Consider the following 26,626-nt stretch of genomic DNA (forward strand, 5'->3'; position numbering starts at 1 on the left):
ACAAACAACAGAGAAACATTGCATATGAAGTTAGCAGGGGAAAAAGTAACAGACATGAGCATGGGTGGAAACGAGCATTAAGGATGAAGCTGTGCAGATAATTTTGGATGAGCCAAGAGAAGAAGAAAGGAGCTGCTTTTAAAGGGAAGGGAATCCAGATTTAATCATAAGGCAAGACAAAGCAGAGGTTTCAAAGTCAACAGAGCATGTATCAGATAAGATACATGATTTTCACAAGAGTGACATGGGTTATTGAGATATCAGGACCACAGTAAAGGAGGTAGCATTCTTATAGGAGTACAACACTGTTATAAATATACCACATTTTCCATTTACAACATTGCATCACAGCCGGTATTTACAGGACAACATCTTTAGAAGTGTTTCTACCTAATGAATAGCTTCCTGCCCTGGGATTAATAATAGATAGGAGAAGACCATCTCTTCTAGGAAGGGAAGATGATGAGGAGTCTTTCCATCATTTCTCTGAAAGTTAAAACAATACACTATTAACATAAGAAACTTTAGTTAGATATTTCAGCATATTCTTTCCTGTCCCTCTTACACTACATTTTCTATGAATCTTGTCAATATATAACAAAATGATACTGAGAGTTGGAACTCATGACTTGTTGCTCTCTTGTCCCTTGATAAGCGTACCAATAAAGATCAATATGAGTTAATCACAAACTTACTTATATACATTATAGGTGTGAGCCTAGATTTATTCTGAAAGCACGTAGCTGTGGCTCAGTAAGTTGAGGGTTGGGGGGAAGCAGCTCCATGCATTGTTTTCAGTAAAACTTCAAGGCTCATAGGACTTTTATACTGACATTTCAATCAAGATAAATCTAAATGCACTGGAATCACGACCTAGTCACTGGTAGTCATTGGTATAACTACCTAGAAAACCTGGAAGAATGAAAATTTGATTCCTTTAAAAGGTATCTGTGCATAATAAATCTTCTCCCAAAACTCTGAAAAGACAAAAATCAGGAGGGTTTTTTCACCCTTGTCTGTGAAAAAAATCAGAAGCTCACTCCCAAATTACTTACCCTGTTTAATTGAAATAAAATTTGTTTTATAAACATTCAAGTATGAATATACACTGAGGAGAAACATTTTTAATTGTTTGGCTCCTCATTATGGTACACACACACAAGAGATTTTCTTTGCATGCGTAAAACACAAGAAGAAATCTAAAAAGTTTGGTTGGAGTCCATAGCTAACCATTCTCATCCCTTCCTCAGAGGACCAAACAGTAAATCCTAGGTTATAAGCTAAGCATAGCAAGACTTCCTTGAGAACTGAGTATTTTACAATTTTCTTAATACTGTTGTGCAAAAGATATTTACTAGCAAATCCCCAAATCTTTCCAGAAAAATTTCTCTCCATTCAAGTACATACTTCTGTTCTTTGTAAAGAAACAGTCTCTATAACATACAACACTTACATGTTAGTGTGAGAGAAGTCGGGTCAAGCTTTAATGTGTTACACTCAGATGTCCCAGGATTAAAAGTATCATATTCATCATAAATATTTTGACGTAAAATGTTCCTTATAAAATCTGGGTTCATCGTGTTTTCCATAAACCCATCTGTTTGTGGTGGTACAGAAAACTCTAGCTGATAAAATACAGTGGAGCTTTCGTTACTGAAAAACAAACAAAGTCAAGAATGAATGCCTTCAAGTCCCTGCTGGATCTCTTCTTTTTTGAGAAGACTGACTTTTCATATCAGTGTTGGTGTGGATTTTTTTTAAACTTGTTCCAAACAAAAGCATTATAAGATAAAGCTGCCAACAAAGATTCCAATTTACTCCTCCCCCTCCCTTCTCAGAACAGCTCTTGACAATAAAAGAAACTGGGCCCATAACCTGAAGCCAAATGTTTTCAAATGCACAAAGGGCAGTTGGACATGTGTCCTAAAAGGGTGAAGTTTTCAGCACTTGTGCTTCATAAGTATATCATGATAAGAGGTGCTGCAATACCTCATGCACAGGTTAGCTGAGAACCTGCAGAAATATTTCCCCTCCTGTTAGCAGTACCTGGGGCCACCCAGCTTTGCTCCAAACTCAGTTCTGGAGTGGATTACACAAACCACCCAACTGGAGTCCATCTCTGGAGATTCATTATTTGTAGTCTACCAAATGCAACTGACTACAATTTGACAGTTACATTTTGTACTCGCAGAATTTAAAACATTAAAAATGTAGTTGGATGGGGCAAAAATAAAGGAGATACAGCGAGACAAAGAGGCAGAGACACACATACACAAAGCAGGGGAGGGGGAGATAAATCAGCTCATCAATACATATGTAGCACTACAGCTTTGCACTTGATGATCTAAATCAGAATTTTTACCCATGGATAAACCATCATTTTTACCAGGGCTAAGGAGCTACAGCTCATTGAACAGCACCAGCATGCCCCAGACTGGCAGTGTAGGGGAGCACATTCCCCAAAGTGCCCTCAGGACTGCCCCTTGCTGCAGCCCAAGGGGGCTCTTCCTCTGGCCTTGCTCTCTCAAGGGCCTTGGGACTTTGCAAATCTACTTCCCTTGATCTTCTCCTGTCTTTCTAATCCCTTTTGTAACAATGCTTTTTCAGAAGTCCTTGGGGAAGCTCTCTGACCACTTTCTCTTGCCTCTCTGTTATGTCCCCATGGAAGGACACGCTGCAGCTCATTTTTCCAGCCCCACTTTTCCCTCTGCTGCTCAGCCTCCCCTCCTGTTGTAAACCTGTGGTATCAGCATAGATTCAAACTTTATAGTCTCAAACACAGCAAACTCCTCAGCCTTCCTCCAGTGACAGTTTCTGCCAAGGGTAAGATCCTCCCTTTGTTCCAGTTTGAAGCTTTCTGTTGCCTCTGCAAGGCAGGCCTGGATGTTTTTTCCCTTCTCATCACTGCTAGTTCTCTGACTCCACCAGCATTCAGTGGCTGAGCTTCCCCTTCACATGCATGAGTCTCCCACCCAGGCTAGCCTAGCCTCCCCTCTGCCACCTGCTCTGCCTCTCACTCCTGTTCCATCAGTCTCTCCAACATGCTGCTGCTTTGAGATTTGCTCCTGTTCTCCAAAATGAAGTGAGGGGGGAAAGTGGCCCAAACAAACCAGCAACATATTGTTACTGTTTTGGCTCTCATGATTTGTATGCCCCTGTTGCCTTTAGCTCTTTTGGGAACAAAGCAGCTCTCCCCTCCACATGAACCCCATTTTAATCATGTAAGGCTATTTAAGCCGTGTCAATCTCAGGTGGTTCCAGCAGCTCATTCTCCTTTTAATAAATATCCTTGAATATGTTCATTAAAGGCTGCACTTGGAACCAAAGACAGATGATACTTAACATCAACAAAATGCTACTGTCATTATATATTATTAGCATCATTTGCCATTTGACTGGTTTTCACTACTTACACACGTAACTTCCCCCAAACAACTTATTTTTCCCAGATTTAAATGTCATGCATATTTACATCAGCACACGTATGTCTCTGAAAAGCCCAGAATTTTCAGAAAATTTTTGTGACAGAAAACGTTTACCTGAAATAAACCACCTGAGCTGACCTAAAGTAGCGTCCTAGAGCTGGAGATGAACTGTAGACATCTGTTAACTTGGAGAGAAAAAACAAAATAAAAAGAAAATATATTTCTTCCATTCACTCTCCCTTCCCCATAAAAGAAAGTACAGCAAATCATTTTTACAAGTTGTTTTAAAGGGCATAAACATGGGTGCTGAAGGTGAAATATCAGCAAATATCTGCCCTGGAAAAGGTACACAGTCCCTTTAAGCTTGATAGACAAGTTAATCTGTGTGTTTGAGTGATTACTTCATTATCTTAACACAATGGAGGCATTCAGGGTGAACTAAAAGTGTGTGCTCATGTTGTCATGTGCAATTTATCTTGTTTGGCTTGGGTTTTTTATTAGTACCAAAAAGTCCTTCTACTCTTACTTGGTAGAGGGAAGGGTCTCACTACTGAGACTCGCTTTCCACAGTAAGTCTAAATCAGCAGTGCCATGCTTGCTGAGCTTATTTCACTTGTAACTCAGAGCTGTGACGGCTCAGTGGAAACAGCAGCTATAAACCCAGGCTGTCATCATGTGCTTACAGAAGAATGCAACACACGGGACTTTTAGTCAGTATTGGGTTTAGATGACCTTCACAGGTACCTCCTAACCTAAATTATTCAACAGTTCTATGAAAAAGGTAAAGACTATGTTCCAACCACTACTCAAATTTGGGAAAAAAATCAGGTTTTTTGTGTTTGTTTTTTTTTTTTTTTTTAATCGGTGTAAACTGCTTGTGTGCTTAAAAGCACACAATTTTTTTTCCAGATCAGGATTTAAAATTCTACTAGAAAAAGTGCAACTCAATTTCTTGGGGACTTGCAAATGACGGAGTAGCTACACAGAGAAACAAACTTCTTAAAAAGGAAAACACCAAATCTATGTTACAAGCAGAATCAGCTTTGCCAAGAAGCACATCAACACATACCCTCTTAGTAATTTCTTCAGAGAAAAGGTGTGGGAGACCACACATTAACTCCAATGTTCCTGAAAAATTGCGATAGTATCCACTATTTAGTAGTGCATCAGGATCCCAGTAGTCATCCTCATCTGTGTAAACAGCTTATATACAAAAGGAGATAGAAAGAGGAGGAAAAAATTCCAATTAGCAGAAGTATTGAAAAAAACCTTCTTGGCTTTCTCCAAGGTGGTTTTCTCACATTTTTTCTAGGTAATGACTGACTGGGAGTGACAGACAGTGCAAGCCACCTGAAGTAAAGTGACAGCACACGGAGGTCAATCACCTGCTGCCATTAGCAAAAGTCAGCTGCTTTGGGAGCCTGACAGGCACTGGTATCACATAAGGGTGATCAATTGTTGCAATGTTATAAGCATCATTTCCATCTTCATCCCTGACTCTGTTCTCATAACATTTTTTCACTTAGCTACAAACTGGAATTGCCATCCAATCAGATACCAGTAGCTTGCTGCCTGCTAAAATAAAAACATTCACATCCACTACTCAACTCACCACCCACTGTAGTCAGCATCTCAGTCCCTTCAGGAGTTTACAAAATGAGTTTAAAGGATGCTACTGTTCAATTTGCGTTATATTAGATTGCATATATTGAACATTTGTATTAGAGGATGAACCATGAGTGAGATACTTACTAGAATAAAGAATTAGGCTGATGAGAATGACCAGGAAGAATACTAGAAAAATTGTAGTGATAACCATCCATAATTTACACTTCCAGAAAACTACATTCCTGCATGATTTCCAGTGATTGCTCTCCTAGTTATAAAAGGAAAGGGAATATTGATTAATGAAATAAGTCAGGAAAAAACATTGAAGCATGTCTCTACTGTCACATTTAGAAACAAAAAAAACTCATAGAGATGGGAGAGCCTCATTGGTAAGCAATGCCCTACAACCAGGTGTTCTCAGCATTAAATACTGCTGGAGGTGGGAACCTGCAGAAGGCAAAGAACATTCACAGGTAGGTTATTACTTGAAAGAGAAACCTATCATTCCCCATTTGTGCAGAATTTCCCACCCCTGAACTGTCCATAAAGCTAAGGTGCTACAAAGGTGCTTTCATGGGTTCCAAATGTTTTTAAAATGACATCAATTTGATTTACATGTTCCACAAGCTATCCTTTTAAAGTTTGCCCTCTCTCCCAACCAAAAATGTGTCTGTGGAGGAATTTCCAGGATCATTCACCTCTGCAACATTGATGCTATCAATCTGCATAGCTCCTGAGTGCCAGCACCCAAAGCCAGTGGACTGCTGTTCATTAGATACTACTGCATTAAAAAACAATGTAAAACAATTGGGACATGTACAGTTGATGCCCTTTTTCTTCAGACAGTTGCAAACTTGAAGGCTACTGAATATATTTAACAGAGAGTTTATTACAAATCTCACTTGTTCTAGGAGATCACAAGGAAATTCTTCAAAACAATTGTTTATGCATATATGTTCATATAGGAGACAAAGGACAATACTGGCCTTCCATTTAATTTTTAGTAAGATTTAAGACCACGGCATAAATTAGTTTTTTTAATAATTACTGCAGCAGTACTAACATTTTTTAAAAAAACAAGCCAGAAAACAAAAAAACACTTAGGTTACATAGCAAACCAAAAAACTACAATTGTTTTGTTCCACAACCAGAAGACTGAAGGAAGGGCATGAATTCATAAGTAGACCATGATGCTTTTTTATCTCCTCTTCCTCCTTCCCATCTGCCATAAACCCAGCACTAAAGTCCATGTCCTTTTTGACATCAGTACCAGGAAAAGAAAAGCACACGCTGTACGTTGTCTGGGCCACACACATGCAGGTTGGCAGGAACCAGCTGCTGGCTGGAGACATTAACCCGGGCTACCTTCCTTTACTTTTTGAACTTTCTAAGAACTCAGCATAATAGAAAGCCTTTCACTGAATTCAACTGACATCCGCCAGCTGGCTTAAAGCTGCTTTGGGGGCGACAGATGAACAAGGAAAGAAAACAGCCACCCACACAAAGATCTTACAAGAGTCATTTCTCCAGGATCAGGGGCAGAGAAAGGGAAAGTGCTCTCCTGTGTGCGGAACTTTGCTTTGGTGAAGAATGAAGGGCAAAGGCTGAATATGGTTTAGCTTACAGCGTGCTTTCATGTATGATCATGTTTACATAAGTATTTTTTAATTGATTTTGAAATGTATTAGAAGAATGAAGCTTCAATTTAATACTTGACACTAGCGTATTGTTTTGTGTCTGAAAAAAAGCCCGTAAGTACTGCCTAGAGCACAACTACGAAATCAGCCATAGCAGTATGAGACAGACAACTATCAAGTCCAGGTTTCGAATGAGCCACATATTTAGACCGTCAAAAAAGCGTAATTCTTAATCAGGCGTAGCAAACTGGCTTGATCTCAAGCAGACATTCAGCTCCCCAACTATCCCAACACCCTCTGGACATTGCCCATATACATCACAAGACTGCCGAGAGGGAGCAGCAACAGAGAGAGCCTCTCCCTGGTGGCCAGGGCAGTTGTTCTGATTAACCTGCCACCTCGGAAGGAAGAAGAGCATGATAATTTTCCAGTAGTCCCTAAAGGACAGGGAGCCAGTTTCTAGAATCGGCAGAAACTGAGCCCAAATGAAAAATCATTTCTGGGAAGTGGAAGGCTAAACAGAAAAGGGTAGAGTTTCTCAAGACAGCTGAGCAGATCTCGCTCACCCCGGCCTCTCCTCTACCCTCTCCTGTTCCTCTTTGCACCACCCTAGAATTTGTCTGACCCCGCCGCAAGCTGATTCAGTTTACCAGGCCAGAGTAGAAGTAACTGCCCCCCGACTGAGTAGAGTAAATGGGGGGTTTGCCTAGCTGGTGGAATGAATCAGCCCACAAAGATGATCAGTGGGGCTCACACAAGGAAGAAGTCGTTGTTGCTCTGCCAGGAGCAGGAAGGGAGGGGTGGCATGACTAATGCAGATGAGCTCTCAGGAGGGGTCAGCCATTCCTACAGAAAAGTGGGAAACAGCTCTGCCACAGGTAGTCTCTTGAGTAAGTAATGAAAATCATTTTACAACAGTCACCTGTGAGTATGTATTACTCCTCTGCCAGCATTAGTCTGTTCCATAGCTTTAAACTAAAAGCTGGAAGCTACCTCCCTCAGGACTCACATGCTGGTCTTAATTGAGGTTTTGGGGCACTCTGTACAAATTCGTAATTGTTAGCAACTACAAATTACTCAGAGATAAAAAGAGAGAGAATCGAGTCTGTTGCAGGACATCCTATTCTTGTTTTGGCAGTGCTCTTTCCTGATTAATTTGTTCTGAGAGAAAGCCTGTTTTTCTAACTCGGGTTTCAACTTTTCTCCTTTCTAGTTTTGAGCCCAGATCCCACTGACAGCACATGAAAAGAGAAAGCAAAACTCAGAGTACCAATTAGACCTTAATTTTCTTAGTTAATTTCACAAACAGCCAAGCACAAAAATAGAAAAGCTTAAAATCCCACTCCAATATTAGTATCCTTCATTGAGAAGAAGAAAATAAATATGTTTAGCAGGTTTTCAGCCTTTATTTCCAAGTGAATAAACCTTCCCTCTCCCTCAAACAAATTAAACCACCCCTACAAGTTGTTCCTGCAGTGTTGTTTCTCTTGCTGTGTGGTATTTTCCCCAACAGCAAGCATCAAATGAGCAAGTGAAATTCTTACCTTTCTTGCTTGAGAATTTAGAGGCTTTTCATGATCAGCCTCACTTTCCTCCATGTTATCTTCTTGCAATTCAATAATGTCATGCTCCTGACCAGAGCTTTGCCGTTTCATAGTTTCTGTCTCTGCACGAGGACTGCTGTCTCTGAAGCAAGCACAGCGACAACTCATTTCCTTCTGGTTTCAGTGGCACTTATGGTCAGTAGCAGTTCTGGTGTGAGGCTGGGCACGGTAACATAGAGAGTTGTGTTAGTTTTCACAGGACTGATCTCAAAACACTGATAAATAAGGGGAAATCCTTGGACAAATAACGTCATCTGCCCTAGCTAGAGAGAAACGGGAGGCGGAGGAAGTATCGATTTGCCTAGCCGTCAGAACTACAGCTCTCAGCTGTGCAATACTAGGTTTTCCAGTTTGTCTACCTTGCTGTACCAGCCCTTGACAAGCAGGTGACTAAACGTTCAGCAACGTTGTCATTTGCTAAAGCAATTTTGAAAGGAACCAGATTGCTTTCCCTGCTGCTAGCAGCCGAAACAGTAAAATGTCACTGCTGTTAGCCGCACAGCTAAACAAACAGATGTGATTCTGAACAGCACAAGCTGAATAAAGGATCACACAGCTGCTTGTACAATTAGGCTGTGTAGGGAACTTATCCATCAACACTTCTAATTTTAGTCTCCCTGTACAGTCAATAAAGAAATGAACAGTACTGACCTTTTAGCCGTGAATTGTCCTCTCTCTAGCTGCTATGCAGCCTAACACCGTGTCTGGTGTTACAGCACCATTTAAGACTATTCACATACTATCCAACCTAAACCTGAGAAGTGGCTGCCATGTGAAAAACCAAAAGGATAAATCTGAAGAGAAGAGAAAGGTGGCCTTCATTCCAGCCTGTGCTCTACAGGGCATGCTTTTATGAAGCAAATCATGGTGTGAGTTGAGATCTGGTCTGCGCTAACTTCCCACGTGAACTCTCCCGTGCTAGAGTCACTCGTAACAACTTACTGTAGCTGGGGACTGATTCCTCCCCCCACATCCCCAGTATCCTTCATCATACCTCCTCTCATTTCTCATGTTCTGACTCCACCCTCGTGTTTCTCCTTCCTCCCCGCAGAGCACCTCTGTCCCCTCTGGATCAAAGGGTTGAGCAGGCAGCCAGTAACTGCACTCCTGCTCACTCTCTTGTCACAGCTCAGAGAGGGTCACACATTAAGAGTGAAACAAAGCCTAGCTCTCCAACTCCCTCCCCTGCTGGCTGAGTATCCACGAACAGTACTGCTCTTTCTTTCTCTTGCCAAATGTTGAGGATACTTTCCCCTCAGATTTTCTCTTTATGTAATTCCTCTGGCTACTGATGCTTGGAGCATTCCTGAGGGTTCAGACTTCATGTCACAGCCATCCAGGAAAAGGCACTCCATAAAGTTGAGCACATGTCTTGGCTTCATTCAGCAAATAAAAAGAAATACAAGTTGCATACCCCACCTTTCAGTTCTGAAGAATCCTTAAAACTCAGGAGGACTGAGGACAGAGCTGAGCAGTCATCAAGATCAAAATATGGGTCCGGATCCACAAAATTTTACCTGGACATCTTCACTAGGAAATCCTTTACCTGATGGTTGTCAAGTACTCCTGCTGGAGATGAACTTAATTTATTTCATTTCTGATCACAGTAAAAGACCCTAGCTTCGTACTGAACTGTCTGAAACCAGAACGTTTTTTCTAAGTCAAATGAGTTAATGATTATGGATCTCACCCTGAAAAAGCCAAAGTCCTTTTATTTGCATCTGTGAATGAGTTCCTTACAAAATCTTGAGTTACTTTCATCTGATTGATCTAACTTCCACACTTGGTGCCTTTCTTGCATGTGAAGTAACTAACTCTTATGACGCATGGAGCTGAGAAACTTAAAGAAAACAGGAAGCCAAGAACTGATCCAAACTTTCTGGTTTAGGCCTTAATCTAAAACAGAAGAGCAGGAGAACTGTTTTTCTTCTGTAGTGAAAACATCTCTAGTTTCAATATAGGGAAAGGAAACTTGTGAACTTAAATGTGCACTTTAACAAAATCGTCAAGCTAGGCTCAGCTTTACAAAAAGAGGAAACTCTAACGTACAAAGGTAGTTCTGATTACACCTGGGGATTAGAGTTCAAAGGCACAAATGAATAAAACATAATCACTTGCATTTTTTGCATGTGTTTATTAAAAAGGAAGATGTGAATGACTGACTAGCCATTAAAGATACTAACCCCCCTAAAATACGGGCTTTGAGTATAGCTTATGGAGTAAGTTTGACACAAGCATCAGGGGGGAGGGGCAGGGGGGAGTGGGAAATGGCCAAACTGATTCAAGAAAGGAAGGAAAAGCAGTATCAGTGAGACACAGGAATCTCCCTGCATGCAGATTACAGCGCTAGCTCATTCCAGTGTTTTCCCCACATGCTGCCAAGGTGGGTCTAAAACTAAACAACGGATCACATATTGATGTACTGTAGAATAAAAGTGTGTTGTGTGAACAGCAATGACTGGTATTCAAATTGCCAACTTTTTTTTTTTTTTTTTTTTTTTTTTTTTTTTTTTCTTATATATACATTAAGCATGAAAGCTAAACACTTCCAAATACTGAGCACAATTTTAGGACCATCTAAGACAGATCTTCTATTAAACTGAATACCAGCATTCTTAAGTCCCATAAACACCTTTGGAAACCTTAAATCAGCTAGATTTGAGTGGATTGGCTTGTCAGGAGATTATAATTATCAAAGCTAGATCTACTGCTAGGGTTAAAGGAATGTGGCTACCGTTGCCAATTCTACTTTCTTTGAGTCCAAGGATGCATCCAACCACATAAATCCCTTTTCCTTTAATGTCCCTTTCACTGTAGTGTGGCCATGTGGGCACAGCCCAGAAAGTAGTACAAAACAAAGATCTTGACCCTGAAACTCTGCTTGCTGTAGACCAAGGACTTCAGGAGAAGCAGTGCAAACCCACTCAGGAGCATGCTAACAATTCACAAAGTATGCCAGAGACAGAGCTGGGGAAATACACTTGTAACACATTGCAAGTATCAGACCCTACGGCTATGTTCAAATTGTAAAGAGAATGTAAGAAAGCACTAAAGTTTCCTTCTGTTTAATTAACTAAAACTGAGTATTTCTTTCCTCTTATTTAAACAACATTCCAAACAACCTAAATGATGCTCTTCAAGTTCTTTAATGAAAATTTCTTGCATCCTAACATTTCTGAACTATATATCTGATGTTTTTAGGAAAACACAGGAGACAGCACAAAAGTTACAGCCCAGAAATGAAAGTCGTGCAGTGACAATGTAACTAGAGAATGAATCAATCTCAGCCTTGTATGCTATGCTGATTACAGTATTTGTATTTCCAAGAAACATGAAATAATTTACGTTTAGAATCCTGTAACATGACTAAGGTAATATATATGAGTATATATGGGACTGGGCCATGTATATCCAGATATGTGTATATGGAGACATATAGGTATCAAGTGAGATGAAAGGAGGGGAGAAGATTTGCAGGAGAAGTTTGGCTGGATTTTTTGCTACAGGTTCTAATCCATTTTGTTTTGTTTTTAAGGCAGTGCTGTTTCTGCTGATGGGGATAAGAAAAATGAATCCATAAGGAATTTGAAGTTTCTCTGAATCTGAACAGTCACTGCTAGGTGAACAACACATGATAGTTTCTTCATAAAGAAAATGCATTCCTTCACAGAGAAGCAGTCAATGGCATTCTCATGTTACACTATCAGAGGTGGACATGATGGAAGGAAACCGCTTTCATAAGGGAGATGATCTGCATTTTCTCCTTGGCAGATCAGTTTGTATTCTGACGAATCCAGTCATAAAGGGCTGTCACCTTAGTGTATACACCAGGACGATTGCGTCGAGCACATCCTTCACCCCAGCTCACAATGCCAGCAAGGTACCATCTATTTCCCTTTCCCATGCAGGCCAAGGGACCTCCAGAATCTCCCTAAAATGAAGGGAGTTCAGCCATTAGTGCACGCAGGCGCGCACACACACACACACACAGAGCACTGTCAGGTTATTTAAGGACAGTAAATACCTGCCCCTCTCTTTCCCAAATTACAATTTAATATTATAATCTTATTTCTGGATAGAATGTACCCAGATAAATGTCAAATTTATTTTAAGTTATGGAAGTAGCACACTAATCAATATATAGCAATGGCAAGAAGTTGTTTAAAAAATTTCTCATTGCTAATGTCCCATCACAGGATTCGTAAAGCAACTGATCACAGGCTGAATGGGGAGAAGAGAAGACAGGGAAGAAAAGTGGAAATTCTGCTACCATTTGACCATAAATTGTTCACAGGTTGAAGGTACAACTCTTATATTGTGTATTAAAAGGGAACAGAAAGATACCACATACTGCCAACCAAGAAAACCAAACCAAACACAAAACCAAACAACCAAATGAGGCACAATTAAGTATTATTAGTAATTTCATAATCAAGACCTTGTTTACGTTCATAGAGGGAGAGGAAGGAACAAAAACTAAGGAATGTGCAAATAAGAACTGGCTTCTCAAAGGGAACGTGCAGCTCTGTAAAGTAATGTAGAAAATAAAAAATTCTAATTTACTTCAGCTCACAGAATCAAAATGTATTTAGGATCACAAACACTTTGTACCCTTTATCAGTTTAAATTGGTATGCCTTCTGTGAACAGACCAGTTCAGAGAATTCCGAGCATCTCTGAATGCAGCTTATGTCTGCAGCTGTTCCTTACGCATGCAATGCAGCCAGCGGCCTCCAAGTTGACCCTGAGGTTTGTTTGTTGCCCCCAGTTGGAGAACATGGAAGAGGTCAGAAGAAAGCCATGTACCAAGAAAAGAGAAAGCCTTCACCACCCAAACAAAACTATCTAGAGATAAGAAAAGAAGACAGAAAGAGGCTCCTGTCATCCTGGCAATTTTGATAATCCAAGAGGCTGATCTCAAAGTGACTTAAGAAAGGAGGCTACATAGTCCAGCCAGTTACACAACCACTTCGGAAAGACCGAAGGGGCTGTATGCTGGTGGAGAGAAGAAGGATCCTAAAAAGAGAAACCAAGATCAGAAAACATCCTGGAGTGATAAGAAAGCAGAGTCTGAAGGAGTAAATGTGTTATTTCTCACTATAAGTATCACATCCTCTAAAGAGGAAAGGTGTTTGGAAGTTTCACATAATCCATCCAGTACATGCACAGTGTACATGTCCATGAAGAAATGAAACAAATCAAGATGCCCACAAGTCTGGAACTGTAGTAAAAGGGTTTTTCAGTGTGCTGTGGGAATTTCCTGAACTGCCAACATCATTCCTCCCCAGCACTGCACAGGAAATACACGAGTGACAGAAAAGAAAGAAATAGCAAAGGCACTAACCAGAGTAAAAACTTAAAGGCCCAGAGAGCCAGCGTGCTAGGGCTCAAACACAGCATATTATGTTGGAAACTGGAGTGACCGGTATGGTATATAGCTGAATTGGTTAGTATGTCCATCTAAAAATTCAAGGGCATTTCTTAAGCAACACATTTTTTGGAGGAACATCAAGCCTCTAAACCAACATGTTTTAGTAAAACAATGCCAAGGCCTAAGGTTATAGGCAAACTGTACATAGTTAATTAAAATTTAGAATTAAGAATAATAATTCATTATTATTATCAAATTTATTATCAGAATTAGAACTTAGAGACTGAAGGAAGATCCTGCCAATAGTCTATTGTGTATAAAGAAGTTTGACCCATTATGAGCTATGATCTTGCAAAAATTATTATATTAAAGCAGTAACATTTTTATATTGCCCAATAATTTTATCAAATTAACACAGTCTAAACTTCAATAACACATTTCTCTCCCTTTACAGTAACCTTTACCAGTAACTGGTATAATAACCATGTTGGTAATTTTGAAAATGGATATTCATCATGATAAATTTAAATATTGGTAAAGTACACAATTAGTCTAGTAACTGAGAATGAGAAGGAAGGCAGAGTTAAGACAGTTGAAGTACATTCCAAGAGCAGTTTCTGATTGTGTGTGCAAATAAACTAGGTCATATGATACCATGATGTAATCAGAACTTGTAGTTATACACATGAATGAACATTTGAAACTAAAAGGCAGCATTTAAACTGCATTTACCAAACCTAGCTTACCTTTGCCTTTTGCATTTCTTTGTAAATGTAACAATACACTACTCATTATTCTGTTACAGTTATTAAACCCACATCCAGACATCAAAAAAAGGAAAAAAAAAAATATTAAGAGAAAAAATTGCAGACGACGCTAACTTTATTCCATTTATCCTTATATCTCTGTTATTTTATAGGAAATGTAACTGTTGAAGAAAAAGAATTCTTTTCGATACACATTTTATCCCTTGTCTTTTCAAAGCAACATTTCTCAAGAGATTCAGAGATTATCTATGCTAAATTTCCTTCCTTATTTTGGAGAGCCTTTAACTGCCATGTTAAATTAACCACGCACTCAAGACATCTCACTCCATTACTAAGAAAAAAAGAAAAAAATCCCACAAACAACCCACAGCTCTGAACAGTTTTCCAATGAAAGCAAATATTCCTTTGTAGTTTTTCTATAAAATCCAGATTACCTGGCATGCATCAACTCCACCATTAAGATTCCCAGCACACAGCATACGTGATGTGATAAGATCATCATACAACTTGTTGCAAACACTTTGGTTAATTATCCTCACTTGAGCTTCCTGCAGTGTTTTGGCAAGATGACCTAGAAAAAATACAAATGGTACGGCAGAGGTTATGGTAGTACAGATTTCTAACAGAGATACCACTTGTCAAAACAAAAAATAATTGCTCCAAACTCAAAATCTACCCAGCTGATGACAGGAGAGTAATCCCTCTCCTTCAATTGCTGCCTGGCCTCAGCTTTCAAAAGCTGTTGTCTATACTACCCTCTAGAAAGAGGTCTGCCCTGGTTTTGTCTGGGATAGGGTTAATTTTTCTTATTTGTAGCTAGAATAGAGCTGTGCTTTGCATTCAGTATGGGATTTGGTATGCTGATAATACACTGATGTTTTCAGTTGTTGCTTGGAGATCAAGGGCTTTCCAACTCCCCATGTCCTGCCCAGGGAACAGACCCAAATTGGCAATGAAATATTCCATATCCTGTAATGTCATGCTCAGTACACCAAGGAGGGTCAGCCGGGAAGGGGGGGTGTCTCTTGCTTCTGGGATTGCGATTGCAGAATCTTGGTTTTTCCAGGATCACTAGCTGGGAACCGGCTGGGTATCAGTCAGGGGGTGAATTGTGCATTCCTATTACTGTTATTGTTTTATTTGATTTCAATTATTAAACTGTTTTTATCTCAACCTACGATTTTTCCTTTATCCATCCAATTCTTTTCCCTATCCCCGGGACAGGGGAGGGTGAGCCAATGGCTACATGGTGTTTGGCTGCCGTCCAGGTTTAAACCAGGACAAGGTCCCTAAGCACCACCTTTCAATTTCCTTAGGCTTTATCCTTATGAGCTTGTTCTGATAGAAAGTAGCAAAAAAGCTGGGCAAATTATGAATATAATACAAGATTCCACGCAGTGTGAATAATTTTGAATGCCATTTCAAATTATGCTCAAAGTTTTTTTGTTGTTATTTACACTATGGTTGTGCTGTGAACATTGTCCAAGTCCTACTAAATGAAATTTCTGCATTATTTTCCATGCTCTCACTTCTAAGGAAGGAGCTGAGGAGTGAAACTGAGAGGGGGAAAAGAAATAATTTTTTTAAATCAAGCCTGTAAGTCACAAGAGATGCTAGGAGCTTAATTCTATACTATAGCATTGGCATAAGGTGTCATTGTGAACTAAATATCTTCAGTCACGTTTTGGCTCAGTGGTGAACACAGCCTTTTCAGTATCTGGATGATCAGAGGAAGTACTGGGCTTTAGTTTGGCTACTTTTTCAGCTCTGAGGGTGAGCTGGGAATAAAACAGGTAAAATAGGAAAATGTTTTTTTTCACATGCCACTATATTGACTTTTAGATATTACCTACATTATTTTGTTAAATGCAAGAACTGTAATAAATTATCAATTGTAAAGCCATTTGCACTTCATGAAGCTATTGTGTTATTATCTAGCTTTAAACCTTTTTTTTAAGAAGGCATATTAAGAAAGCCAGAATTATAGTATATCGCTTCTGATTAAACACGAGGAACTAGGTCTCTGTGCAATTGTGGGGACCGCTGCAATGCTGAGGAGCTGTCTAAGCCCAAGTTTCAAAGCTGGCTCCCGTTTAATGCCAAAACAGAGCCAATATCCCATGGGCTACCCCACTGCCCCTCTCCAACTCCGTTTGCTTTTTTCTTGCACTCCCACTTGCAGAATGCTACTCCAAGCTGCTCAGAGGCAGAACTCTTCATGGTCCATACATGCAATTAGCTTTGGTTAAGACAGACAAAATAAAAAACCTCCACGATATATTTTCAGTTATTGCTGTTCATGGCTCAATGTTGTCAAACACAGTCTTAGAGACAAATTCTTTCTCTGCAGTAGTTGCAAGTTGCTGTTTTCCTTACCTGTAAAGTTGCTTATGATCTATTCACATAATGAGTCATAAGCATGAAAATAAGCAGATTTTTGTAAATCTACAGTCATTTGCTTTTCAATGGTCTTGTGACACCTGAGTATGAATATTGTTAGTTATCACCTGCCACCCAAGCAAACATTCAGAATTCACAGACAGTAGCTGAGGGGACATTTTCTAGTCTTTTACAGACCTACTAAGTAAACCGCAGGGTTTTTTTCTTACAACTATAAATATTTCATTGTTAGAGTTTAAAATTAAGCCAAACTTGCAAGAAGTATATCCAGGAAATGAACATACTATTTTCTTTTATGGCTCCCCAGCCAGTTACATAGCAGACAGTTCCATAAACAAATACTCTAGAGGTGCTGGGTAAACAAATGGGCTGTACCAGCTCACTGAAGAACACAGGTGTCTCCATTTCCAGCAGGGCAATGTCATAGTCTGAGATAGATTGGTCATACTGTGGATGGACAATAATCCTTTTGATTGATCTCACAGCTACACGACTGCTCTTTTCATTAATAGTATGTAAGCCCATATATGCTCTCCACCCCGAAGGAACAGAGTATCTGTAAAGAGAATGTTTTTAGAAGATCCCATTGGAAAGTAATGCAGTGTCAGTTCACTCCATTTTAATCTGCTTTTCAGTATTTGCTGGGATTCATCAAAACCAAAGTGAATAGAGTAGAATACCACTTGGGAAGATAGATTCACTTGGGAAGATAGAGTCTCTGTCTCCTAAAATATTAAGTAATGTTTTTACTTACTATTTTGAAAATAATAGCTCCAGGAAATTATGAGACCAATTCCTTGCAATGCACCATGCTTTGGAAGTCCGCAAAACATATTATTAAACTGTATTTCCTCTGCCACATGTAGGAGGCATGTCTTTTCAATTTACACTAAGCTGAACATTGGTGAGTTTATCACCCTACTTACCAATAAATAGTCCTTTTCTTGAGAGAAAAAAACATAGGTCCTACTCAGAAAATCCCTGCCTTCTATAAAAGTGCTGTTTACCCTAGATCTAACAAAACATTTCGTTTTATCATGCAGGATTCACTGACCATAGAGGCAAAATAATTACTTCAGATACTTAGGACTTCTGAAGCCAGCAGAATACAATATCGAGGGTTCAAGTAGTGATGTCAGCTATACCCTGAATCATCTAGACAAGAAATAGTTACTGAAGACTTTTGAAAGCAACACTGTGAAGTTATCAAACTGCAAATACTCGATGACAGTATAACTTCTTCATACCTCACAGAATCAGAATCCAGGAAGCAATGGGCAGCAGATATGAGCCACCTGTTGGAAACAACAGATGCACCACACATGTGTCCATATGCTCCCATCTGTAAACTTGCTTGCCAAGGCCACTTTCCAGATCTTGCATCTTCACCTCCAACAATTCTGTTTTTCTTAAACTGGTCTCTTCCACAAGCTAATAGAAATAATTGAATAAAATAGTAACAAAAGACACAAGCTCATTTCTCTTTGCTATATTTAACACACGGTTATCCACAGACCAAAACGCTGTTAAAAAAAAAAAAAAAAAAAAAAAAGTATTTTCCTACTGTGGAATTGGCAAAAACGTAAGGGTACTTGCCCATTTTCACTCAGGAGACAAGTCAGAAATAAGCCAATCATTGCTTATACTCCCTTAGAGCTTTGTAAAGAGGTTACTAACTCGAAAAGACATTTAAGCACAATTCTAAGCTGGGTTGTTTCCAAAAGCTCACTTGAATAAAATCTCATATCTTCTCCCTCCTTACATTCACAGCTCCTTGACTGCATTTCATTCAGCTCAAACAAGCACTAAGACCTACCAGCGTATCCTGGAAGTGTGCATTGCTTGAAATAAGTCATCATAGACGGAATGGATCAGTTCATTCAAAATGAAACAGTGTAAAATTCAAGACTGACATTTTCATACAGATGTTACCAGGAGATTCATATTTTTTTTTAAATCCACATCTGATTTAATCAATTCTTAATCCAATAATGCTTGACCATAGCACAAATTACTGACTCGTCTTCCCAAGTCATTAACTAATTTTTAAATAAAAGTTACCACACCGCAGTTCATTTCATCAGATCCATCTGCACAGTCTCTTTTCCCATCACACTCAGGGTTTGGTTTCAGCAAGCATTTTCCATTGAGGCATTTGTATCCATGAGGGGAGCAGTTTCTGTAGGCTGAAATAAGAGAGAGAAGATAGTGTCACATGTTTGGAATCACAGTTTCAAATTATTATAAAGCCTCGTACATTCAACCAATTTGGTGAAAAGTTGTTCCAAGATACACATTCCAAACTGCTTGAAGTCATAGTCTGTAGTTGTGTAAATCGGACCCTCTATGGAGAGGGGACAGGGTGAGTGTTCCGCTCCTACTACTGCGCACACTAATTTCAGTCTCCACTGCCCATGAGTAAAAAGACAGAAGAGCCTCCAACTGTCCTCACTCTCATTTTACTTAACTCTAAACTGAGCAAGCCAGGTTTGTCAGATCTGTTGTTTTACTTTCACCATTGCTACTGACATTACAAATTATAAATCTTCGCAGCAGGTATAATCTGAAAGTTAACCTTTTTTCAGTAAAATTTGAGAAAATTGTGGAAGAGCTTTATACCTCCCTCCAACAAATTTTTGGCTAAGGACTATCACAGTTTATTATGTGGGAATCCTGACAGGTCTCTCCATTACTATCATTCCTATTATCAGTTGTTTACAGTAACCTTTAAACAGTGGGAGGGATGAGGGATTTTTTTTAAAATTTTTTTTTTTTTTTTTTTTTTTTCAACAGACAAGGACATACTCCTGGCTACCTCAGGGACTGAAGATTCAAAGCAAGGCAAAAATCGTAAAGGTAAAATAGAGCAAGTCACTAGGAAGACATTATTAGAACCAGCAATGCCTTGTAACCATGGCAGATCTGTAGTCAGGGGACCATGCACATGACAAAGGGCAAAAGTCCCAAAGCTGTTATGTCTCTCTCCCTTACATTATTTGGTACTGATCTGGCAGCAGTTGGGGGAAAAAGTGCTCTTCTAACAGGATCACCAGCAAGCTGTGATTAGGTCACCTAAATTATATCACTGTTATCTTGGATTTTGCTTCATTAATTACTTGTCTAGACTTTCCCAAGAACTAGTTATACTCTGCACGTTTTGTTTTCACCATTACAAAGCTTGTACTTTGTGCTATGAAAAAAATATAGAGAAATGCTACGTTTATCCATTAAAATAAGCATATTCCTGCTTCTATCCTTCCACCATCTTTTGGGAAATAGCTACAAATATATACTTACAGCAGTTGTTTTCATCACTGTCCTCCCCACAGCTGTCATCATCTTTACAATTCTTATACTGATGCTTACACTTCCCATCACCACAGTTCAACTTTTCTGGATTACAACCTGAAGAAGAAATGTCTGTAAATGCTTTGTAATCCAAGTGGCTGGCTAGAAGCCATGTGCTACACTCCCTACCAGAGGTCACCTTGATGTTACTATGCCATCTCTGCCAGACATGAGTCTACCTTGGTTTTGATAGCCTCCAGTGACAGAGAGACTTGCTGCGTTACCTAATTTGTGCTGTGTTCTCTTGGATTACCTGGATTACCTTCTGGTCACTCTCTCTGGCATCACTTCATTGTTCACTATCTTTGATGTGCAGTGCCACTTTGAATACAGGTCTCTAGCTGAAACCTTCCCAGTGGTGACTGGGACGATCTTTGCAAACTCCTGTCTTATAACCTAGTGTGACACATAAACCCAACAAAACACCAAACAACCACAAAACACACAGATTGTGTTGTATGATTTTGTGACTCTCAAGTCAGCTTTTGAGCCACTATCACCCCCCAGCCATTTTTCAGCAGGAAAGCAATTTTAGACAATCCACATGTTTGTGGATCCACAAGATCTTGTCTTTACTGAATGGAGTATAATTTTCTCCATATACATTCTCCAGCTTGTCAGGATCATTTATAAATGCATCCCTATTAAATACATCCCTCTTTCTATTGTGTGACACTTTCCTATTTCATAAGAATCTCCTCTAATCCATCATTTAGATCACTAATAAAAATTATGAGATGTCCCAGACTGGCAGAATGACAGTAAAAATAATCCTTATGTTTTGGCAGTGAGTCACTGGCAATAATTCTCTGGAAACAGGTTCTTTTTTTTTTTTTTTCTCACTGTTTCCTTTACTTACTGATAAGTTTGTCACACAAGACAGTGTCAAAGTACAAATTCTCTATTTATTCTCTCACAGCAGAGAACTAAAATAAAATTACAAACTCCATGCTGGTTTTTAATACCTTTTTCACTGTTTACAGATAGTTTACTTTGACTACTTGTTGCCTTTTTTTTTTTTTTTTTTTTTGAGCTTAACTTGTAGAGATTGGTATAAAATTCCCTCCTACTTTTTTCTGTTCTCCCACTCTTTAAAAAGATGCATTACACAGCCTCTTCTCTAGACATTTAGATCTTCACCCACATCCTTCATGTGATCTTAAAGATAGCCACCAATATTTCAAAGATAATTTCAGCCAGTCTCTAAACTTCCTGGAACAAACTTTACAGGAGAACACAAAAAAAGATATAATTGCCCTACTACAGTCTAATTCATCGCTGCCATCTGAGCAGCCTTTCCAGCCTTCAGACCGATGACTTGAAGGAACGCATGTTCTATATGCACATCTAAGAACAAACTAGAAAAATAAGAAATTAAGGGCACTAGAAATGCTGTTATCGTCTAAATGCGTTAACACAAGTCTGCACTATGAAGAAATATTAAAACGGCTATTAAAATCCAAAGTCAGTGTTATTTATAAACCAAATTGAATGTTAAAAAAGGAAATGCTATTTTACTTGGCATAATCTGCCAAAGACTTTTATCAAGCAGTCTGAATGAAATGAATCAATATTCACATAAATGGAATTAGAAAATTAAATTCACATTCACTACCTCACTCTAAGGGTTGAAACTGATTCAGCACAGATAAGTAATTACTACCAATAGTGAACACCTCTTCAATGTACTAAGGTAATGTGTTTTACACAGGAGCAATCAGAGGAGAGAGAGAAAAAAAAAAAAAAAACAAACAAAAAAAACAGGGAATTCTCCTTAGTATTACAAATATAAATTTCCTGGCATTAAAATGTTGTAGAAATTCATCTCTGTACTACAACATTCCAACTTCATGTCTAATGTGAAGTGCTTTATCAAACACTTTTCAACTCCAGCAATTTCATTACAAAACCACCTTTCACCAAGATTTTCTTTCACTTTCACTTAAACTAATGACTAGTATCGATGCTAAGGTTTCCTTTTCACCTCTAGCACCACAGGCAAATTAACAGCTAGATCAGATTGAAGGACCAAACACATTTGTCCCACATTTATTTAATCAGTTTGAGTCAGGGGTCATTCCGTTTTCTTCACTGCCTTGCATGTGACACCAGTGCACACTACACAGCCAGCACTAGCTCAGAGCAGGAGTCTCTCTAGGTTCTTTTCATCATTCCCTCAAGTTATTCAGCTGATGGCTGTCCTTTCCTTTCTGGGTCAACTCAGAGCAGTGCCTGTTATTTTTTTAATAACCATGCTTTGCTAGGCTCCTAACAATGGAAAGAAGCTAATCTGAGGTGGGTGACTGCAGGTACTAAATCTGTAGGAGAAAATTAATTTATTTCCCCCCCCCTCCCCCTTACTACTGCTATAGGCAAGGCTGTTGTGGAAGACCAGTGCTCTCAATACATTCTGCTCTCTCAGATAGCCCTCTACAAATACCTTTACTGTATCGACTTCATACCGACACATCACAGCTAATTTACCCCTCCTGGTGACTCTTAATACAGATCCTTAAAATTGTGACTAAGAACTGATTACACAACTTTGAGCTGTCTGCTTGCTGACTCAGTGCTAGAAACTGAGCAGAACACACAGGAAGACCTGTACATGCAATAAACACTGGGGATTTTCTCCGTTAAAAAAAAAGGTATTCTTACTCCTTGACTCGTGTCTGAACTGGTTTTGAGGCAATAACCAAAGTAGGCAGAGACTCAGTATAGTTTGTAACTATTTCCCCATAGAAAGAGATGGTGAAAAAAGAAATCCCTGAAAATATGCGAGTCCTGTAGAACAACTGGCTATAAAATCTGCTGTTTATTTCTAATGAAAGGCATGAAACAAGAATCTGCACCAGAAGCCTTCATACATAAATACTTTTAAGTCAGCACGGAACAGAACTACACTCAGTCGAGCAAGCTGAGGATATGAAGAGGTTTTACAAACTGAACAGATCTCTAGAAATCACAGAGAGAACTTTAGACGTTAGTTGGGTAAAGGAAAGAGAAAACATTTCCAAAGTATACATTGCAGATGTGTCTTTTCAAAGAAATATCACAAGTAAATATGTGTATCTCCTGAAAATCCCTGTCCCACCCTCTGGAAGCCCCCCAGAAATCTGATCCAGAAGCACTTAGACTGGGGAGTCAGGAAAGGGCTGTAAGAACCCCAGCCATGTTTCTGTAACACCTGCTAGTGAGAGGTCCTCACTGACTACCCATGAAGACTTAAATGTTTCTCTAAACCTGGAAGCTGATCCAGAACATGCTGATTTGTGATTTTAAAGGGACTAACTATTCATGATTAACTCCTGTTGGCAGAAGAGGCACGCTTAGAGGCTCGCTGACACTATTTTCATCTTGCAGCTTGGCTATTTTAACATGTTAGCAAAATGCCAAATAATTAGATCTACAGCAATTGGGAAATTTTACTTCTCATTGTACAAAAGTTTGTTAAAAGTTGGAAAATAAGTACTGGTTTCTAAAAATATCTTTTACCTAATTTTGTACATCTATTTGTTCAATGAAATACATAATAACATTTTAAACATTCATGTGTTGCAATTAGGTTGAGAAAAAAAAAAAGGCAGGTTGATTTGTATGTGGTTGGTCTGTCACGCATGGTTTCTTGAAGGTTTCTCCTTAAAAAGCAAAGTACACGCTTATTGACTTACGGTCTGTGTGACTGAAGGCTTTGTATTCAATATAAAACCCTCTGTGGGTAACCAGTTCATCAGAATGGAAGTTGATTGCAACAGAATAGCCATATTCTCTGTTTCTGTTGCTTTCTGAAAGAGCATTACAGTATCTAGCAAGGCAAAAGTGAGAATAATTAATTTCTAACTGGATTGAGCATTACCATCCAGTTAACCTCTCCACTTACAAAAGGCTAACAATGCCAAAAAACTTTAAAACAATACAATAAATATCAGCTGGTTTTTAGTGTTAAAACAGCCCAACAGAAGTATTAGAAAGCCTATTTACAAATTCCTTCCACTCCACAACTTTTCTGGGACTAGCAAACTTTGAAACGAAGTACAGCCAGATGATCAGTGATAGAATCTACCTTGTAAATACAACGGACTTGTAAGCATGCTTGATTTCAGATTTCCCATTTAGGTTTGCAAAACCAAAGGCTAAAAATCCAGTAAATGGAATCATACAACCAAATTGCTGGTTTCAATACACTCCTTCCAAGAGACAAACTACTCTGAATACTGGCTTTTTGATTTGGGGATCTTTTTGGGTGAGGTGGTGTTGTTTCTTTGTATTGTTTTAAGTACACAGATTGCAGTTTGTCTTATTTACAGAAAACAATTACAATCACTGAAAAGTGGTATAGAAAAATGAAACTTCAGATGACACAAGCTCTTCACTCATGTCAAGACCATTGCAGGAGCTTACAGTTCAGCTGCAGCTGTATAAAAACCTGCAGTTTTCGATGTCATTCATTGCTCTTGAGGGGAGCAACAAAGTGCCTAACACTGCAGAAAAAGCAAGATGCTTAAATTAATATAATGACAAGTGTTTAGTACCAGGGCAGGATTAAGAACATTATTCTCCTGAAATTCAGTGGAAGCATGCCAGGTTTTGTTGAAATGTATCTTTGTGCACTGGAAGTGGCAAGACATTTTTTTTCTTAAGTACGATATGTTGTGCAGAGCATTAAAGTGCAAATTAATAGTGTATTTACTCACCTAACCCCATCAATTTCTAACCAGTCTTTATCACATGTACTGGATCCTGGAGACTTCTCTTGAATTTGTATTATGAGGATTTTTAATGACAGCTTGTAGCCAGGCAATGGTGCCTAAAAATGAAAGGATAAATATCCTGATACACACAGCCCCAAAATGAAAGGTTCTGTGCTTCTGAGGTGGTAAATCTTGTTTGACTTATCAGATGGAAAATACTGCATTTTTTATTTTGCAAACCAGCACCTTTGAAGAATGAAAAAACTTTGCTATTTTAAACATATATAGAAATATTTTTAGATCCAACTTTGGCCAGATAAAGGAGTGTACACCTTCCTGCAGCCAACACAAAGCACTATATCTGAGGTTCATGCTATGTTTGTACTGTCACGTGTTTCAGTAGGTCAAATAAAAGATTTAAGATATCTAAGGCAGATAGTCACTCAACTGCATTAGCTGACAACTCTCTGTTTTAGAAAGCATTTTTCTTTCCTGCACATAGTTGAGAGTTTTGTGCTACAAGCTGCTAATAATTTTCATTGAACAAGTGAAAGGTAGAGACTGTTACCAACTCACAGACATGAAGAACTTTCCGTGCAAAGTCAAAAAAGTAGTTAAATGCTTAAATGGTGTAACAGATAAACACACCCACACCAGGAAGTTGATGGGAATCATGAGCATATTCTAAGTTCTGCCAAAGGGCTTGGTGGAAATCCAGAGTTGAATTTCTGAGCCAGAAAATGTCCTGTTTCTGCAGAGTTCAAGGAAATCCAGTGTGTTATCCATCGTATGAGGCATGATTTACTTGACCATTTTTTCTTTCTGACATAGAAGCAAAGCGATTTTCTCTGGCTGCTATGAGTTTCATCTCACCCATCAACTTTGTTTCTCTCATGAATAATACTCAAACTTTTGGAACCTGGCGATGGTTCCCTCCCATACCTGGCACTTATACATGGGACAGGAAAGAAATGGGTGCCTGAGAAGTCAGGTACAGTGGTCTGAGTACTTTTTCCCTCCATTTCACCCACATTGAAAGGCATTTCTCCCAGTTTTATCACATAAAGCAAAGTCATCACTGCTCAGAAGAGTTCCCAGCACTTACTCTGATGATCCAGCTGCAGTCAATGTTTGGTGGGTAGTAACTTGGGTAATAAGGGGAACTCAGTGTCCCATTCCAGGAAATATAATGACCACCACAGACTAGGAGAGAAATATATCAGCAAGGAACACTGTTACCTCAGCAGGGCTAAAGTACAGAGCCTACTTCACTTGCTAGGACCTTTCTTTATGTACAGGGGTGGAAGAATGTGTTGTGCGAGTATTAAACTCAAGTTTTGCCTGTATTAACAGAAAATCATATAACTTCTACTTCCCCATCCTGCTGAATTTCTCTTAGTTTTGGATCCAGTTACAATTAAGGATAAGTACAAAACACCTCTGAAGGATTAATTTCATGTAAAGCAGGAATTTTTTTGTATCAGTTCTCAGTCTGAAAATTCATGCCACATTTGAACAATATTTTTGAGGTTTTATTTTCTACAAAGAAATCTCTTAGATATCTAGTTCTTAGTGCTTTTCATTCCCTTTAGGTAATTTAGTAAATGCAAACATGAATATAACAGAAATTGAGACACTTTTGAAAATAGCAACATTTTATGGCAAAACCTGGGCTATACATAATTTGGAATGGCCATCTTCAGAACAATGAAGCAATTCTAATTTGTAATGTGCATGGGATGAATATTTGCCTAAGCAGTATCCACAGAGACATAA

General features: G+C 39.0%; 2 protein-coding genes across 8 annotated transcripts in view; both read right to left on the reverse strand.

Annotated features, from left to right (window-relative positions):
• On the reverse strand, positions 1-8,970 carry C1H3orf52 (chromosome 1 C3orf52 homolog). Its single transcript, XM_026843812.1, has 7 exons — positions 8,926-8,970; positions 8,215-8,433; positions 5,178-5,301; positions 4,495-4,628; positions 3,540-3,610; positions 1,454-1,653; positions 1-486 (listed from the first exon to the last, which is right to left on the reverse strand). Coding segments are annotated over exons 2-7 (699 nt in total). The 5' UTR covers positions 8,383-8,433; positions 8,926-8,970; the 3' UTR covers positions 1-484.
• LOC113477429 (suppressor of tumorigenicity 14 protein-like) overlaps positions 8,446-26,626 on the reverse strand; it is a 26,652-nt gene continuing 8,471 nt past the window's right edge. For 2 of the 7 annotated variants that reach the window (XM_026843779.1, XM_026843770.1), the window contains exons 9-18: positions 25,956-26,053; positions 24,854-24,966; positions 23,831-23,964; positions 20,109-20,216; positions 18,878-18,997; positions 18,059-18,242; positions 17,096-17,367; positions 14,846-14,982; positions 12,089-12,205; positions 8,978-9,068 (exon numbers count right to left, since the gene is read on the reverse strand). In XM_026843779.1, coding sequence (XP_026699580.1) covers positions 9,003-9,068; positions 12,089-12,205; positions 14,846-14,982; positions 17,096-17,367; positions 18,059-18,242; positions 18,878-18,997; positions 20,109-20,216; positions 23,831-23,964; positions 24,854-24,966; positions 25,956-26,053 — 1,349 coding nt within the window. In that variant the 3' untranslated portion in view covers positions 8,978-9,002. The other 5 variants (XR_003397917.1, XM_026843786.1, XM_026843788.1 and 2 more) reach the window with 5 other exon arrangements.

The sequence above is a fragment of the Athene cunicularia genome, assembly GCF_003259725.1.
Source record: "Athene cunicularia isolate RWA chromosome 1 unlocalized genomic scaffold, athCun1 chr1_part1, whole genome shotgun sequence".
In the NCBI taxonomy this organism is placed as follows: domain Eukaryota; kingdom Metazoa; phylum Chordata; class Aves; order Strigiformes; family Strigidae; genus Athene; species Athene cunicularia.

What these genes read in the sequence shown, in the direction of transcription:
- C1H3orf52 (XM_026843812.1), bottom strand. Translation starts at nt 8,382, where the DNA reads ATGAGTTGTCGCTGTGCTTGCTTCAGAGACAGCAGTCCTCGTGCAGAG. An exon ending in CAGCCTAATTCTTTATTCTA is followed by an intron (nt 4,629 to 5,177) that starts GTAAGTATCTCA and finishes TTTGTATATAAG; the next exon opens with CTGTTTACACAGATGAGGAT. An exon ending in GCTCAGGTGGTTTATTTCAG is followed by an intron (nt 1,654 to 3,539) that starts GTAAACGTTTTC and finishes TTTGTTTTTCAG; the next exon opens with TAACGAAAGCTCCACTGTAT.